General features: G+C 42.1%; 1 protein-coding gene across 2 annotated transcripts; it reads left to right on the top strand.

The window, feature by feature from the left end:
* The first annotated feature begins 242 nt into the window (after window positions 1-242).
* On the top strand, window positions 243-13,358 carry LOC144597437 (alpha-1-antitrypsin-like). 2 transcript variants are annotated; one of them, XM_078406820.1, is made up of 5 exons: window positions 243-296; window positions 979-1,610; window positions 8,544-8,814; window positions 10,996-11,140; window positions 12,906-13,358. In XM_078406820.1, the coding sequence occupies exons 1-5, from the start codon at window positions 247-249 to the stop codon at window positions 13,092-13,094; spliced, it is 1,287 nt and encodes a 428-aa protein (XP_078262946.1). In that variant the 5' UTR covers window positions 243-246; the 3' UTR covers window positions 13,095-13,358. The 2 variants fall into 2 exon arrangements, with proteins under 2 accessions (XP_078262946.1, XP_078262945.1); XM_078406819.1 differs by having other exon boundaries at window positions 245-296; window positions 955-1,610.
* The last annotated feature ends 4,803 nt before the right edge of the window (window positions 13,359-18,161 follow it).

Below are 18,161 nucleotides of genomic sequence, written 5' to 3'. Positions count from 1 at the left end.
GGGGCATGGGTATATAAGATATGGCAAGTTGTTTCACCAAGACTATTTTTCTTCATGCAAAATGCAATACATGAAGCAGATGTTACAAGATCCTTCAAGGGATATTTGCCTGGACACAGAGAGGTATTTGCAGCTCCAGTATATTGTTTAAACAAAGATAACTGATGAACCAAAGGTCATGCTATTGATTAATGTGTAACTCATGTGCAACTGCTACAGTATAAATTGCCATTGGACAGCAAGAATATGCTTGATCTGGTTGAGTTGCCACATCCGAACAGGTTTCTTCATTTAAGGTAGGACCCCGAAATTCTGAGCAGGCTCTTAATATGCAACGCTAAGTAAATGTAAACCAATTTTTTTTTAAGACCTAAGGAACAACAACCGAACTTCTTCAGAACTTTAGCTAATTTGTGGTTGTAAGAAGGTTTCACTGTGAGCTTTGGAGAGAATCTAAAATGTTGAAAGGCTGGAGCGATTGGGCTTGTATACACTGGAATTTAGAAGGATGAGGGGGGATCTTATTGAAACATATAAGATAATTAGGGGATTGGACACATTAGAGGCAGGAAACATGTTCCCAATGTTGGGGGAGTCCTGAACAAGGGGCCACAGTTTAAGAATAAGGGGTAGGCTATTTAGAACGGAGATGAGGAAGAACTTTTTCAGTCAGAGAGTGGTGAAGGTGTGGAATTCTCTGCCTCAGAAGGCAGTGGAGGCCAGTTCGTTGGATGCTTTCAAGAGAGAGCTGGATAGAGCACTTAAGGATAGCGGAGTGAGGGGGTATGGGGAGAAGGCAGGAACGGGGTACTGATTGAGAGTGATCAGCCATGATCGCCTTGAATGGCGGTGCTGGCTCGAAGGGCTGAATGGCCTACTCCTGCACCTATTGTCTATTGTCTATTGTCTAAGGTTGGTCAGAAGTTAAAAACAATCTCAAATAATATGTTGCAGGTTTGTTTTTGTTTTACCTTGCAGGTTCAAAATGGAGAAGCTGATTGCATTTGTTTTGCTGTTGGTCGCCGTGCCTTACAGTGAATTAGTCACTGGGGAGACTACATCACCCAATATACGTGATCCAAACACGCATTTGGCCATGCTTAGATCTGCGGGTGCAAATGTAGGTTTTGCAATGCGTCTCTTCAGGCAGATTGCCTCTCAACCAGGAACAGCGTCCAAGAATATTTTCTTCTCTCCTCTAAGCATCTCTGCTGCCCTCAGCATGTTGTCTTTGGGTGCCAGGCAGAACACTCTAGCTGAGCTGATGCAGGTCCTCGGGTACAACGAGATGGAACACAATGGAGAAAGAGCAGTGCGTGAGTTGTTCCAATATCTTCTGGAAGAACTAACCAGTGAAAATAGTACACTGAAAATAGGGAACTCCCTGCATATTCAGGAGGGACTAAATGTGAAAAGAATGTTCCTTCAAGAAAGCAAGCAATTTTATAATGCAGATATAAAGAATATTAATTTCCAAGAACCACAAAATGCAAAGGAACAGATTAACACCTACTTGAAAAATAAAACAAATGGCAAAATTCCAGAATTCGTTAAAGAGCCCCTTCCTCGCGATACAGTGATGCTGCTTCTCAACTATATCTTTTTTAAAGGTAAGTGAACTTTTTTCATGTTAAATACACATCGTTTAATGGAGGTGGAGAAGCTGTTTCCATTAGGTCTAGAGGTCATAGCCTCAGAATTAAAGGACGTTCTTTGAGGAAGGAGATAAGGAGGAACTTCTTTAGTCAGAGGGTGGTGAATCTGCGAATTCTTTGCCACAGAAGGCTGTAGAGGCCAAGTCAGTGGATATCTTTAAGGCAGAGATAGATAGATTCTTGATTAGGACAGGTGTCAGAGATTACAGGAAGAAGGCAGAGGAATGGGGTTAGGAGGGAGAGATAGATCGGCCATGATTGAATGGAGTAGACTTGATGGGCCAAATGGCCTAATGCTGCTCCTATCACATGATTTTATGATCTTTTGAGACGCAAGATATGCAAGAGACTGCAGATGCTGGAATATTGAACAAAAGAGCTTGCTGGAAAATTCAGTTGGTCAGGCAGAATCTGTGGGACAAAATGGAGCAGTTGTACTAAGATGTTTCCAGTGGGGAAAAAAATCAGCTCTTAGGTTAAATGGCGTTAAAAACTTGAGAGAGATTAGATAGAGGTGTACAAGCTTTTTAGTCATGCAGGTTTAGATGAAATAATTGGAGACTAACTGTTACCATTAGAAAATCATTAAAGGCCTAGGTGGCAGAGGTTACCATAATGAGCAAAAGATACACTAGGGGTCTATTTTCCTCCATAAATGCTGACTGACCTCTTCTCAAGCTAGTCTGTTTTACAAATAAGTTAAGGACTTTGATACAGCTTCTGTATTTCGAGTTGGGCAGTTTCTAAATGACAGTATGTTCTTGGAGGATAGGTTTGGTATCAGAATGCAATGATTTGAAATATTAAAGTTAATATTCATGAAAGTAAGAAATGTTGCTTCAAGCCAACTACTTTATTTCATTTTAGCTATTTGAGAGATCGATCGAAAGCAAACTTTTGATTTTTTTTGTCAAATCTGTATTCTCTATTTAATTTAGCTGTTCCAAGGTGAAAGACTGGCTCCAAGTTAGGAAATCTCAATTACACTATGAACTAAACAAAGAACTTCATTGTTCCCTGGTACATCTGATAAGAAACTCATCTGCATCGGAACATTTGTGTGATTGAATAAGAGAGAAAGGAGTTGAGAAACACAATCACACACACACACACACACACACACACACACACACACACACACACACACACACACACACACACACACACACCTGTGTCCATCTTCATAAGTTCTTAAGTGATAGGAGCAGAAATAGGCCATTCGGCCCATCGAGCGCTACACCACCATTTAATCATGGCTGATCTATCCTACCCCATTCTACAGAATAGATATCTTAGATAGATATCTTACCCCATATCTATCAACCCCATTCTCATGCTTTCTCCCCATAACCCCTGACACCCATACTAATGAAGAATCAATCTATCGACATAAAAATACCCTCCTGATATTAGCTTTACCCTTCTTGTAACTTCAGCCACTCATTTTTCTGCCATCAAACGGTTTTCCACTGCTACTGCTTGTTTCTTTCTTTTTGGTTTTCATTTCATTCAGGTCATAGTTTCTTTGGGAGAAGACATATGATCAGACTCATAGATCGATGATGTTGGTTATCCAGGCAAATCATACCATATAGAAGCACATCAGGTCATGTAAAAGAGAAAATAAACAGTGTACAGAGCATAATGTTACAGCTACAGAGAATCTGTTAACAGTTGGGAGGAACTGTTTGTGAATCTGGCGGTATAAGCTTTGAAGCTTTTACATTTGCTGCGCAGTGGGAGAGAGGTGAGGGTAGAATGACTGGGGTATAACTGGTCCTTGATTGTGTTTAGTGCTGTCCTGTGAGGTATGGATTGTCTTTAAGAGGTGGTGGTGGGGGGGGGGGGGAGTCTGGTTTGTAAGATGGATTGTGCCTGATTGATTGATACTTTATTGTCACATGTACCTCGGTACAGTGAAAGGCTTCATTTTGCACACAACCTCGAACACATGTGTCGCCGCGTGTCTGGCAAAGTAACAAAGGTAACTCCCCACCAAGACCCCCATTGTCCTCAGCGGCTGCCATCATTCTTGGCAGAGCACTACGACGGCCCTCCCGCTCTCCAACGGCCCTCCTCCATCTCCCACAGTTCTCCTCACTCTCTGATGGCCCTCCTTGTTCTCCGACGGTCACCTCACTCTCCGACTACCTTCCTTGCAGTGATGGAAATGGGTTTTAGGAACTAGGGGTACTCTAAGGTTCGTGAGGCTGAGGTTGGGAAGGAAGGTGGGGGAGGGGGATTTTTTTATGTGCGGTCATACCCATGTAAGAGTACAAGAATGCATAACTTGTTTATTGTGTATTTATAATATAGTTTATTGTGTATTATATGTCATAGCTGCTTTCTGGCATCTCTCTCTCTCTCTCTCTCTCTCTCTCTCTCTCTCTCTCTGTTTACATTACAAAATGTTCCATAATGGTATATAATCTCCATTTTTTTCTGTCACCTCCTCTTTCTTTCTGCATGCCGTTTCTTCAGCACGCCTTCTGCCACTAAGAACCCACATATTCTTCGGGATTGAATTTTGACAGAGGAGGTCCCAGCAATTTAATAAATAGAAGAGTTGAGAGATGATCAGTTTGAAGTCTTGCATGTTGTGGTGACATGCAGAAATTCATGCCACTGAAGCTTCTTTCACATCCTGCTGTTGATACCGGAATTGTATTTACAGCCGTTACCAGCTGCTGAAAATCAGCAGAAACTATCTTCCCTTTAGATTCCTTGAATTCTCTGAAGGCTCTGACACAAAGCCGACCATTTAAGCCAAATTGTTCTGCCATTTCTTCTACATCATTATACCCAAAGGTAAAAAGTGAATCTTCTGGAATATTGTTAATATCTAAATATTTCGACTTGTTAATTAACTTTTTACATTTATCATTGGAAGCTGTTGTAGATTCAAGCAGCCTGGATTTCATATTATTGACCAAACTCCTCAAAAACTGTTGTCTATGTATAGTAGGTACTTTACCAGCTCTCAAATTTATTCCATTAAATATCATCTGGCTTGTTGCTTTCTCCACTTGAGTATAACATTTTCCTGGCTTCTCTATTTGACATTCAAGAACCTTGATAGTTTGTTTAATTTCCTCATGTGTTTTACTAAGTGTACAATTTCAGTTCTGCAGTTCAATTGACAGTTCAGACAACTCTAGCAAACTGTCCATCAACAAGCCCAAATTATTTACAAAATCTGATGACTCTAATACTTTTTTCAGCCCCTCGTACTTTGCTCTCTCTGCACTAGATCTTGAAGCATCACAATGTACTTTTCCAAAATGCTCCCAAATAGCTTTATAAGACTGCCACAATACCTTTACAGTTCGGTAAGACGAAGCAACCCATCTCACACTGAAAACACGACCAATTTTCAACAGTTGACAGTGAAGAGCCTCAGCACATGCAGTTAACTCATCCTGATTCTTAGGAGACCTATGATATAAGGAATACAATTTATCACAAAATATCTGAAAATGATTCAAAGCTGCAACTTCATTTATAGCATCACCTACACTGAGCTCAAGCCTGTGACTGGCACAGTGCCAAACAGTTGCATTAGGGAAATCATTAAGAAATAGTTTTGTGACCCCTGCATTTCGTCCTAACATTACTGATGCACCATCAGTTACAAGTGATATCACATTTTCGTTTAGGTACTGTATTGAAAAACCACCTCTTTGTAAGCAGCTTAGAAGCCCACCATATATAGATTTTGCATTTGCACCAAGTTTCATATGTTCTAAGTCAAAATAGAATGATATAGTCATATATAATGATATAGTTACTCCAGCATTTTGTGAATAAATCAATTTGTACCAGCATCTGCAGTTATTTTCTTATAATATAGAATGATATAGGTTGGGAAGATTCACCAACTGCTGCTCTCAAGCAGACTACGAGAACAGTTTTCCCATTAATAGTAGTAGATTCATCAATCATAATAGACATTTTAGATTATTTTGAAATTATATTTTCCACCACTGTCTTTTGCATCTGGTTCCCTATGTGGTGAGAAACATCTGCACATGACTTACAAGAGTGTAGAACGTACCCTAAGTCAATGCCATTTCTTTCTTGCAGTTCAATATCAGAAGACATATCTGTGTAGGGCCTACCTTTGTGTACAATATTATATACATTTCTAAAATCTCGACCTATTTTGCTTCCTCCTTTTTCAGTGATATATACACTACATTTTTGATTGCTTTTCTTTCAGCTGTTTCATTGATTTTTTGGCATCTGATATGAGCTTCTCTCTTTTTGCTTAAAAATCTTTTTTCTTAAACTCATTAACTGTTTTGCTTTGTCATCACTCACTCCTACTACATTAACACTGCACCACTCACGAGACAAATGAATTCCTTGTGTTCGTTCAAGTCCAAGATGACACTTGCTGCATACACTACATCCTAGTTTTCTGTTTTTAACAATTAGCCAGGGATATTCTTTCTTTTTGTTTAAGTACATTTCTTGTGTCCAACAGTCTGGAAGATCACATTTTTCAATATCTTTTGAGATGTCTTCACATGCAGCATCAGGCGAAACAGCTGCATCTGTTACATTATCATTTTCAAGTAATCTTGCCTTCTTTTCTGGCTGTGTTTTCATTATCATTTATTTCTTCATCGATCTGAAGACGCTGTCTTTCAAAGTATCTCAGTATGCTCATTTTCACAGGGGTACACAAATCTGAAATTTATAGATATTTAATAGTGATTTGATAGTGATATATAATAAAATTTGGTAGTGATATATAATTAATTATTTCCGCTTGCACTATGGTTTTGCTAAATAAAACCACCCACAATAAAATATTCACCACTCACGATTTAGGCTGGAAAAAACTATTGATACTACTTATTTAATTTTCTCCCCATCCATTAAAATTTAACTGAAACAACTGAGGCACAGCGGCAGAGAGGCACAGAGGCACAGCGGCAGAGCGGGAAATAAAATAACGTGGAATAATAAAATAACGTGACTTTACCTGAGCCCGTGCTCGCGGTCCGGTAGCCCTGACAGTGAGTTTAAGAAATTCTCCCTTGAATTTTATTCAAAGGAACGCGGTGTCATTAATACATGGTCAAAACACAATTACATTTACTGAGGAATGTGGATCGATGTATTGATGACACATTGTATAACTACTACCTGTTAACTACTGGCTGTTAACAAGTGCTAACAGTGGCAGTTAACAAATCGTTTGCGTCTGAGTTGAATAAAGTGATAAACAGCTCAATTTTCTGCAGTACTCATTAAACCCGAGCTGGACATTGAAAACTAGAGTTACGCCATCCCCCTGCGTACCCCCACCATTTCCATCACTGCTTCCTTGCTCTCCGATGACTCTCCGATATGGACTCCTATAAATCGGCGAGACCAAGTGCAGGCTCAGCAATCGTCTCACTGAACAACTCCGCTCAGTTCGCCTAAACCTACTTGATCTCCCGGTTGCTAAATCCCCCTCCCCTTCCCATACAGACCTTTATGTCCTGGGCCTCCTCCACTGTCAAAGTGAGGCCCAGTGCAAATTGGAGGAACAGCGCCTCATATTTCGCTTGAGCAGCTTACACCCCAGCGGTCTGAATATTGACTTCTCTAACTTCAAGTAAACCCTTGCTTTCCCTCTCTCTGCACCCCTCCCGCTTCCTAGTCCTCCAACCAGTCTCACTGCCTCCCTGATTAAATTTAATCTCTGCTTCATTGTCACCTTCTCCTAACTAACAATGATCTATTCTACATTTTCCTTGAGCCCCATCTCATTTGATGTCTCCTTTTCACACCTTACACTTCCTTATCTCCGTGTCTCCCTCTCCCCTGACTCTCAGTCTGAAGGAAGGTCTTGACCCGAAATGTCACCCATTCCTTCTATCCAGAGATGCTTCCTGTCTCGCTGATTCATTGTCGCAAAATATTCCATCAAGATATTCTATCCTCCCATTTCTGCTTTTCTTGGTTCCACCCTATGCACCCTCCCTCCATTTGATCTCATTTCCATGGCAACCCAGTGGCATTGTAGCCTCATAACTTTGTGGAACACTTGTATTTCCACCAAGTGTTCTGGTTTCTTCCCAGATCCCAATGGCACGATGGTCAGTTGAATGGTTGTTGGAAAGTATACTTTAGTGTGGCCAAGTGTCAAAAAGAATTAAAAAGTAAATAATGGATATGCAATCGAGATTAAGATACAGAGCTACCGGGAAATGCACTGGGGAGAATGGAACTGATGAGATTGTTCTGTAGAGAGCATGCAAGGATCTGGTGGACTGAATGGCTTCCTTTTGAATTGTTATAAATATGTTTTATGAAAGGTTACTTCATTGGTATTTTTTCCACAGGAAGACAAGCGAACAGCAGAGTGTGACAGGTGTGAGTTGAGTTCAACATAAAAACATAGAAACATAGAAAATAGGTGGGTGGAGGAGGCCATTTGGCCCTTCGAGCCAGCACTGCCATTCATTGTGATCATGGCTGATCATCTACAATCAGTAACCTGTGCCTGTCTTTTCCCCGTATCCCTTGACTCCGCTCGCCCCTAGACTCTATCTAACTCTCTTTTAAATTCATCCAGTGAATTGGCCTCCACTGCCCTCTGTGGCAGAGAATTCCACAAATTCACAACTCTCCGGGTGAAAAAGTTTCTTCTCACTTCAGTTTTAAATGGCCTCCCCTTTATTCTTAGACTGTGTCCCCTGGTTCTGGAACATATGTGTGGTGTCCCAGTTTTGTAACTTTTCTTTTGGTGATTTCCAGTTTCTAATGACCAGAAATAGTGCACCAAAGACATTTGCAATCTATTTTCTTGCCACATATGTTGCATGGTCATGCAAATTGATTGAAAAAAAGGATCATTGCTGAATGTAATTATCTCTTTGATTTCTACAGGCAACTGGTTGAAGCCCTTTGACATCCACAACACTTATGAAGCTGATTTTCATGTTGATGACGGAACAACGGTGAAAGTTCAAATGATGAAGAGGATGGGAATGTTTGAGAGCCTTTATGCTAATGTTCTCTCTAGTCATATAATTAAAATTCCATATCAAAGAAATACTTCCCTGCTGCTGATTTTACCAGATCCTGGGAAATTAGCAGAGGTGGGACAAAAAATGACTCTCAGCAATTTTCAACCCCTGTTACAATTATTGGGCTGGCGGTAAGTTAAATGAAATTAAATCAAGTGTAATTATTATTTTCCAGCTGTCAAAATGTTGGGTGATCATTTGAGCTCAAAGGAGAAGAGAAAGAATCTTTAACAATACCATTCTAATATCTTTCGATTGACTGCATGGGTTTTGTGCTACCAAATAGTTCATCTGCCAGCTTAAATTTCCACTCATCTTTTCTAGTGTACCTTCAAGTTCATAAGTTCTAGGAACAGAATTCGGCCATTCGGCCCATCAAGTCTACTCCGCCATTCAATCATGGCTGATCTACTTTTCCCTCTCAACTCCATTCTCCTGCCTTTTCCCCCATATTCCCTTGACACCCATACTAATCAGGAACCTGTCAAAAGGTACTCTATTGTTTCCTGCTTGAATTGTGCACAGTGGCAGCTCACTAAGGCTTCTTCTGGACCGTTTGGCCACATAAATGTCCAAGGGCAGCAGATGCATGGAAAAACCATCCCCTCCAATTTCCCCTGTGCATCACACGCTACCATGACTTGAACATATACAGGCATTCATTGTCACTGGCTTAAATAATGGAAATCAAAAAATGAATGTAGCTAGGAACTCATGACAGGATAGTTCAAGGACAGGATAGTTCACTATCCATGAATTGCAGTCTTAAGAGCAATCATTAATTACACGTCAACAACAGAAGATGAATACTCTGGCTAGTTTTGAAAGGAGTAAGATAGAATTGTTACTTGAAAGTCACAGAAAATGTAAAATACTGATTAAATGATTGGAGGCAGGCTAAATGTTTTAATAAAATTGAGTTTAGTTCATTTAGTTTGATGCCACGTGTAACGAGGAATAGTGAAAAGCTTTTTGTTGCGTGCTAACCAGTCAGCTGAAGGAAAACACATGATTACAATCAAGCCATTCACAGTGTGCAGATACATGATTAGGGAATAATTTATGCTGAGGATATGGTGAAGCTTTATTGCTCAATCTGACCATGGAAGGTCTTGCCCATCAACAGTCTGAAAGCTGCAGTTACTCACGGAAAACAAGGGGCAAGAGAAAGAAACAACAGGAAAATACGGATTGAACAATAAATTCTGATCTTGCCAATGTTTTTCACGTTAAGAGAATGTTATTTTTAATTCCTCATGCAGCATAATTTCGGAATCATTAAACTTTCCCCCAACTTTGAAGTCAACAATTCGAGAAACAAGGAACTGCAAATCCTGGAATACCAAAAAGAGACAAAAATGCTGAAGTAACTCAGTGGGTTGGGCAACATCTCTGGAAAACATGGATTGGTGATGTTTTGGGTCGGGGCCCTATTTCAGACTGATTGTAGTCGATGGAACAAAGCTGGAAATAGACATAAAATGCTGGAGTAACTCAACGGGACAGGCACCATCTCTGCAGAGAAGGAATGGGTGACGTTTCAGATCGAGACCCTTCAGACTGATCTCAGGGGAGAGGGAGATACATAGATAAAGAAGTGTAAGGTGTGAAAATAGGACAGAAACAATTGGGGACAGTACAATGCCCGGCAAGTGATAGGTGGATATAAGTGAGTGGGGGGGGGGGGGGGGGTCTTGATGGGCAGATGTTTGGACAAAAGCCGGAGATGAAAAGCCAAAAAGTGTGAGAGAAGGAAATAAGGATAGAAGAGGCATGAAATGTGAAGTCAGAGGATGAAATATAGATGGAAGGGGGATGGGGGGAAAAGGGGAATGGCAGAAAGGGGTGTGCCTGCAGGTAAGGCACAGGGAATAGAGGGGAGAAAAGGGGGGTTGTTTATCTAAAATGTTATTGTGATCCTTTTGAATATAAATAATGGAGCTGGAGCTTTGGTGCCTGTATCATAGATTTCCCAAATATATCCCTGGAAGTTCCATTTCCCAGCACTGGGCTTCACACGATGGTAGCTTCTTGCACCCATTGCCAACAGTGGTGACAGCCCCCACTGCTGGATTCCTCGTGCAGTCTAAAGAAGCAGCATACACATCCACTAGCTTCCTAAGGTCCGAGAGTCATAAGGAATAGGAGTATAATTAGGCCATTCGCCCCATCAAGTCTATTCTTCCATTCAATCATGGCTGATCTATCTCTCCATCCTAACCCCATTTTCAGTTAAAAGTTTAAAAAAATTAACTGTAAAGTGAGAAGGTAAGAGGTGGAATAATATCTTTGTTTGATGTTTTTCGTGATAGTTCTGCAGAACTGCATCTCCCAAAACTGTCACTGAGGACATCCTACCAGCTCAATAACCTGCTGAGGGCCATGGGTCTTAACGATGCATTTACTAACCATGCAAACTTCTCTGGAATATCTGAAACTCCATTGAAAGTATCAAAGGTAAACAACTGGAAAATTACATACATAGAATGTATTTGTCAGAAAACAACAAAAAGTCTGGGAAAATGTGTAGGAAGGAACTGCAGATGCTGGTTTACACCGAAGATGGACACAAAATGCTGGAGTAACTCAGCGGGACAGGCAGCATCTCTGGAGGGAAGGAACGGGTGACGTTTTGAGTCGAGAAGTGTCTCAACCCGAAACATCACCCATTCCTTCTCTCCAGAGATACTGCCTGTCCCGCTGAGTTACTCCAGCGTTTTGTGTCTATCCAAGGAACTGTAGATGCTGTTTACACCGAAGATGGACACAAAAAGTTGGAGTAACTCTGCAGGTCAGGCAGCATCTCTGGGAAAAGGAATAGGTGATATTTTGGGTCGAGATCCTTCTTCAAAAGTCTGGGAAATGCCATTCAATATATGGGGATGGTGTAAATGTTTAAATTTGCATGTAATAGTTGGACTTTTATGTCACAAACTTTACCACTTTCTTGTTCTCTCTGTCACCATCATAGGGTATAAACTATTGACCAACATCTACTACAAAACCTACCTACTCCCCCAGTTATCTGGATTATACTACCTCCCACCCTGTCTCTTGCAAGGTCGCTATCCCCCACTCTCAATTTCCATCTCTGCCGCGTTTGTTCTCGAGGTGAGGCTTTTCATTCTAGGACATCCCCAAAATGTCCTCTTTCTTTAGTAAACACGACTTCCCTCCTGCTGTCCTAAACAGATCCCTCATCTCCTTCCAGCAGTATTTACAGGCGAGACAGAGATTCACGTGCACCTCATCTAACCTCATCTACTGCATCCCGTGTTGCCAATGTGGCCTCCTGTACATCGGTGAGACCAAGCGTAGATCTGGCCGGGCACGTGCTCAGTCCGTCAAGGCCTTTGACCCCCTTCCCACTTCATATTGGCCTTTCTGCCCTGGACCTCCCCCATTGCCAGAGGCCACACTCAAACTGCAGGAACAACACCTTCATATTCCACATGGGTACCTTACAACCCAATGATATGAACAGAGAGTTCTCCAATTTTAGGTAACCCCCCCCTCCTCTACACTCCTTCCCACATCCCACCATTCTCCTGTGCCCCGCATGGATCCATTCCCATTTCCCTTCTCTCTCTCTCCCCTTCCTCTAGCTTCACCCTTTGCAACTCATCCTTCCTCTAGCTTCACCTTTTGCAACTCTTCTATCCTTTTGTTTCACACCTTCTGTCTTTTCATTTCCGGCCTTTGCCCAAACACATGCTTATCAACCCCCCCACCCCCACCCCTCTCCTGTATCCACCTATTACTTGCCAGGCTTTGTCCTCACCCTCCTCTCTTCCAGCTCTTTCTTCCCCACCCCACAATCAGACTGAAGAAGGGCGAAGCGCTTTTGTTGCATGCTAACCAGTCAGTGGAAAGCCAATACAAAGCTTGATTACAATCGAACCATCCTCAGTGTACAGATACATGTTCAAGGGAATAACGTGAATAACATTTTGCGCATGATAAAGTCCAAACAAAGATAGTCCGAGGGTCTCCAATGAGGCAGATAGCAGCTCAAGACCACCCTCCACTTGTTGGTCTCCAGTATCCAGTTGCCAGATAACAGCTGGGAAGAAACTGTCCCCGAATCTGGAAGTGTCCTTTTTCACAGTTCTCTATCTTTAGATTATAATCGCATTAAATAATAGTGTTTAGAAAACAAGATGACCTGTAAAATGACATCCCTCTGCTGTTAATCAGAATTCATGGCTCTTTGTTCTTGTAGGTGGTTCACGAGGCTGTACTGGATATTGATGAGAAAGGAACAGAAGCTTCTGCAGTTACAGGAATTGAAATAATGCCGATGTCGATGCCCATGCAGCTTAAATTTAACAGACCTTTCTTATTGCTAATTGTTGAGCACAATGTCAAGAATGTCCTCTTTGCTGGGAGAGTGATGAACCCAGCCGCTTGACCAGTCTCCATCCGCACTGTCCCAAAAACAGGTGTTTCTGGGTGAAAAGTGATGCAGTCACTTCTAAAAACTACAGCTAATATTTAAATATTGAGAGTTGACAGACATAATTTGGTTTGTAGGTTTGCTTTGTAATAGATTAATATGTCAGATGTCGACTGTTCGTCAGTGCGGACAAGTTAGGCCAACAGGCCTGCTTTCACGCTGCCTGATTCTAACACTCTGTTAAGTGATTTCAAGTCAAATAAAACCTCTTTAAAGATGTCCAAGCTCTCCATACTTACTTCAAATACAGACATGTGTTGTCGAGTTTTGCCTAATAAATAACTAAATAATTCGAGAATTAAAAAAGGCAAGTTGAGAGCGTCAAGAGTATTTAATTTTTGCATGAACCGAATCGGGACAATGAAATTCGTACTTGCAGCAGCACAACTGGTTTGTTAACACAGTACCCCCATAGGTAACATAATAAACAAACAAAAAAAAGTTTGATAAAATTTTTTTAAACTCAATATCGTGCAAAACAAACCAAAGCACAAAGTCCCTCGAGCAACCAAGACATTGTATGGTTCGAACTTTGGTTGGAGGCATGGTGTTCAATAGCCTGATGGTCGTTGAGAAGAAGTTGTTCCTGAACCTGGACGTCAGTTTTCAGACTCCTATGCCTTCTTCCCAATGACAGGGATGAAAAGAAAGTCACGCTAGGGTGGTCTGGGTCCTTATTGATGCTGGCTGCCTTTTTCAGGCAGCGCCTCCTATAGATCCCTTCAATGGTGGGGAGGTCAGTACCCATGATGGATCGGACAATGCCAACTGCTTTTTGTAATCTCCTTTATCCCTGGGAGTTCGAGCTACTGAAAGCAAGCTGTGATGCAACCAGTCAATATACTCTGTAGAAGTTTAAGAGAGTATTCGTTGACCTACCGAATCTCCTCAGTCTTGTAAGGAAGTAGAGGCTTTCTCTGATGAGCTTTTGTTCTGAGTTTTTTAATGATCTGGGTCCAGTACAGATCTTCGGAGATATGCATGCCCAGAAACTTGTTGACTCTCTCCACCAACGACCAATCGATAAGGATAGGTTTGTGGATCCTTGGTCTTCCTCTTCTAAAGTCAACAATCAGCTCCTTGGGTACACTGACATTGGGAGTAAGGTTTAGGAAGCAACTGTAGGAGCTCGTTTAAACCGAAGATAGACACAAATTGCTGGAGTAACTCAACGGGGAAGGGAGCATTTCTGGAGAGAATAAATGAGTGGTGTTTCGTATGATAAATTTTTCGTATCGAACATTTCGTCTCGACCCGTAATGTCACCCATTCCTTCTCTCCAGAGATGTTGCCAGTCCCGCTGAGTTATTCCATCGTTTTGTGTCTACCTTGGGAGTAAGGCTGTTGTTCTGGCACCATTCAATCAGACAATTTATCTCCCTCCTAAACTCTGACTCATCAATGCCCCAAACTCGTCCATCGATGGTGGTGTAATCGGCGAATTTAAAGATGGAGTTGGAACTGCATTCAGCTACACAGTCATGGGTTAAGGGTTGATGGAGCAGGGGACTGAGCACATTGCCCTGAGGTTTCCCTGTGCTGATGATTATTGAGGGGGAAGTGATATTGCCAATTTGTACCGATTGTTACTAAGTTCTCTGAACTTGGTCAAAGGTTGGAGGGGACGCCAACCTGTATCCATGAACAACATCCTGACACATGTGCAAGCTCTCCATACTTACTTCAATAATTTCAACACAAAGCTTTACTGTGAGTTAATCAAATAAGTCTACCTGGCTGAATTTTTCTGTTGACTCAGAAAATATTTAATAACTTATCACTGTGTAAGTACGAAGCCATTTAGCCTTGAGATAACTGTGAGATTAAATTGCTGTCTCCTTTGTTTCAGTTCTGACCATAGTAACAGTGTCTTTTGCTGCTTGGCTATGGGCAATGCTGGTTCAAAACAGCCACAGCCAGAAAGGGAGAAAGACTTTGATTTATTTAGCACCTTGCGGGATTTCAAAACTATTGTAATGTAAAAAGCACAACATCCAATATATGTAGGAAAATAACTGCAGATGCTGGTTCAAATTGAAGGTAGACACAAAATCCTGGAGTAACTCAGCGGGTCAGGCAGCATCTCAGGAGAAGAAGTCTGAAGAAGGGTCTCGACCCGAAACGTCACCCATTCCCTTCTCTCCTGAGATGCTGCCTGACCCGCTGAGTTACTCCAGCATTTTGTGTCAACATCCAATATATGCTCAGCAAGCCCAACAAAATGATTTGTGATAAATACCATTTAATTGGTGTTGGTAATAACAATGGAGGAATAAACAATGACCAAGGCATGGAGGTAGGGTACTGACATGGATAGAAAGTTGGTTGACAGACAGAAAGCAAAGAGTGGGGATAAATGGGTCCCTTTCAGAATGGCAGGCAGTGACTAGTGGGGTACCGCAAGGCTCGGTGTTGGGACCGCAGCTATTTACAATATACATCAATGACTTGGATGAAGGGATTAAAAGTACCATTAGCAAATTTGCCGATGATACAAAGCTAGGTGGCAGTGTGAACTGTGAGGAAGATGCTATGAGGTTGCAGGGTGACTTGGACAGGTTGTGTGAGTGGGCGGATGCATGGCAGATGCAGTTTAATGTAGATAAATGTGAGGTTATCCACTTTGGTGGTAAGAATAGGAAGGCAGATTATTATCTGAATGGTGTCAAGTTAGGAAAAGGGGACGTACAACGTGATCTGGGTGTCTTAGTGCATCAGTCACTGAAAGGAAGCTTGCAGGTACAGCAGGCAGTGAAGAAAGCCAATGGAATGTTGGCCTTCATAACAAGAGGAGTTGAGTATAGGAGCAAAGAGGTCCTTCTGCAGTTGTACAGGGCTCTAGTGAGACCGCACCTGGAGTACTGTGTGCTGTTTTGGTCTCCAAATTTGAGGAAGGATATTCTTGCTATTGAGGGCGTGCAGCGTAGGTTTACTAGGTTAATTCCCGGAATGGCGGGACTAGGTTTGTATACACTGGAATTTAGAAGGATGAGAGGGGATCTTATCGAAACGTATAAAATTATTAAGGGGTTGGACACGTTAGAGGCAGGAAACATGTTCCCAATGTTGGGGGAGTCCAGAACCAGGGGCCACAGTTTAAGAATAAGGGGTAGGCCATTTAGAACAGAGAGTTGTGAATCTGTGGAATTCTCTGCCTCAGAGGGCAGTGGAGGCCAATTCTCTGAATACATTCAAGAGAGAGCTAGATAGAGCTCTTAAGGATAGCGGAGTCAGGGGGTATGGGGAGAAGGCAGGAACGGGGTACTGATTGAGAATGATCAGCCAAGATCACATTGAATGGCGGTGCTGGCTCGAAGGGCCGAATGGCCTTCTCCTGCACCTATTTTCTATTGTCTATTGTCTATTGGAAGAATTCCCCTTCTCCACCAACACTGTATAAAACACCTGCATAGGTGGCAGCAAGGTTTTGAAACTAGTTGGGGAAAAGATGGAGAGTAGAAGCAAACAATTGTTCCCTGAATGGAGAAAGATATTTGTTCATATCCACAATAACGCCCTTCAGGCCACTGAGTCCGCACTGACCACCGATCACCCCCTACACTAACACTATCCATGGAAAGGGTATCCATACCTGCCACACCTATCTTTTCCTTCTTCCCAGACTCTTAGTCTGAAGAAGGGTCTCGACCCGAGACATCACCCATTCCTTCTATCTGCCTGTCCCTTCACCAGGGGTTTTACTTTGCCAAAGGGAAACGAGAGATATGGAAGATCTGGATACCCTTCCATATCTCTTATTTCCCTCTCTTCTGACTCTCAGTCTGAAAAAGGGTCTTGACCCAAAATGGCATCCATTCCTTCTAGCCAGAGATGCTGCCTGTCCCGCTGAGTTACTCCTGCATTTTGTGTCCATCTTCAGTATATTTAATCAGCATCCGCAGTTCCTTCCGACACAAAGGTATTTGAATATTCAGAGCGGCTCCTGCTGATCAAAATGTTCTCCCATTGTAAATGTGTAAATCTATGGAACCATTGCCAACACTCAAGATATTGAAGTAAACTATGCCATTGTATTTAATTTATTTTATTTAAATTGTATTTAATCACCTGCAATTATCGTTGCGCTCAAAGAGTACAAAAACACAATGTACTCAAAAAAGATTCTCCAGGAGATTCTACCGACAGAGTCTCCAATGCATCTCTCCCTGTCTGTCTGCCCGATGTACTGCTGTAGACAGACACAACAAGCTGGAGTAACACAGCGGGCCAGGCAGCAGCTCTGGAGAAAAAGAATAGGTGGTGTTTTGGGTCGAGCCCCTTCTTCAGACTGCTGTGTTAACTTTGTTTAAACTGAAGATAGACACAAAAAGCCGGAATAACTCAGCGGGTCAGACAGCATCTCTGGAATCGTCTCCAGAGATGCTGTCTGACCCGCTGAGTTACTCCAGCTTTTTGTGTCTACCAACAGGGAAGGATGTTGCCTTGTGCTAGAAGGAATTGTAGATGCTGGTTTAAACCGAAGACAGACACAAAAAGCTGGAGCAACCCAGCCGGACAGGCAGCATCTCTGGAGTGAAGGAATGGGTAATGTTTCGGGTCGAGACCCTTCTTCAGACTCAATACTGTTGGCTTGTTGGAATTCATAATGACCTTTTTCTGATGCTTCGAACTCAACAAGAAAATGAACTTTATCAACAAAAAATCAGAGATGACACATTAATCGTTTGTGTTTATTATCGACTTTAATGTAAATTATTTAAACCACTTTATACTGAGTTGAAAACAAATGGCTGGACAAACTCAACGGGTTAAGCAGCACCAGTGTTGGGAGGAAGGAACAGTCGATGTTTCAGGTTCAGAATCTGCAGGGTGGGGAGGGAAGATGGCCAAGGGGAGCCGTGAGACCGCAGCCAATAGGTGGAAAGGGGAAAGGTGAAGGCTGATGAGTTGATGGGGCCAGAGGCAGGTGGGGTGATAGGTGGAAACAGCTGAGGAAAGCTAAGATAGAGAGAGAGCCAGGTGGATGTACGGAAGGGAGAAGATGGAGCCAACACCTAGAGG

The sequence above is a fragment of the Rhinoraja longicauda genome, chromosome 10, assembly GCF_053455715.1.
Source record: "Rhinoraja longicauda isolate Sanriku21f chromosome 10, sRhiLon1.1, whole genome shotgun sequence".
Lineage (NCBI taxonomy): Eukaryota > Metazoa > Chordata > Chondrichthyes > Rajiformes > Arhynchobatidae > Rhinoraja > Rhinoraja longicauda.
Note: the sequence above shows the minus strand (reverse complement) of the source record. Positions and strands in the feature narration are given on the sequence as shown.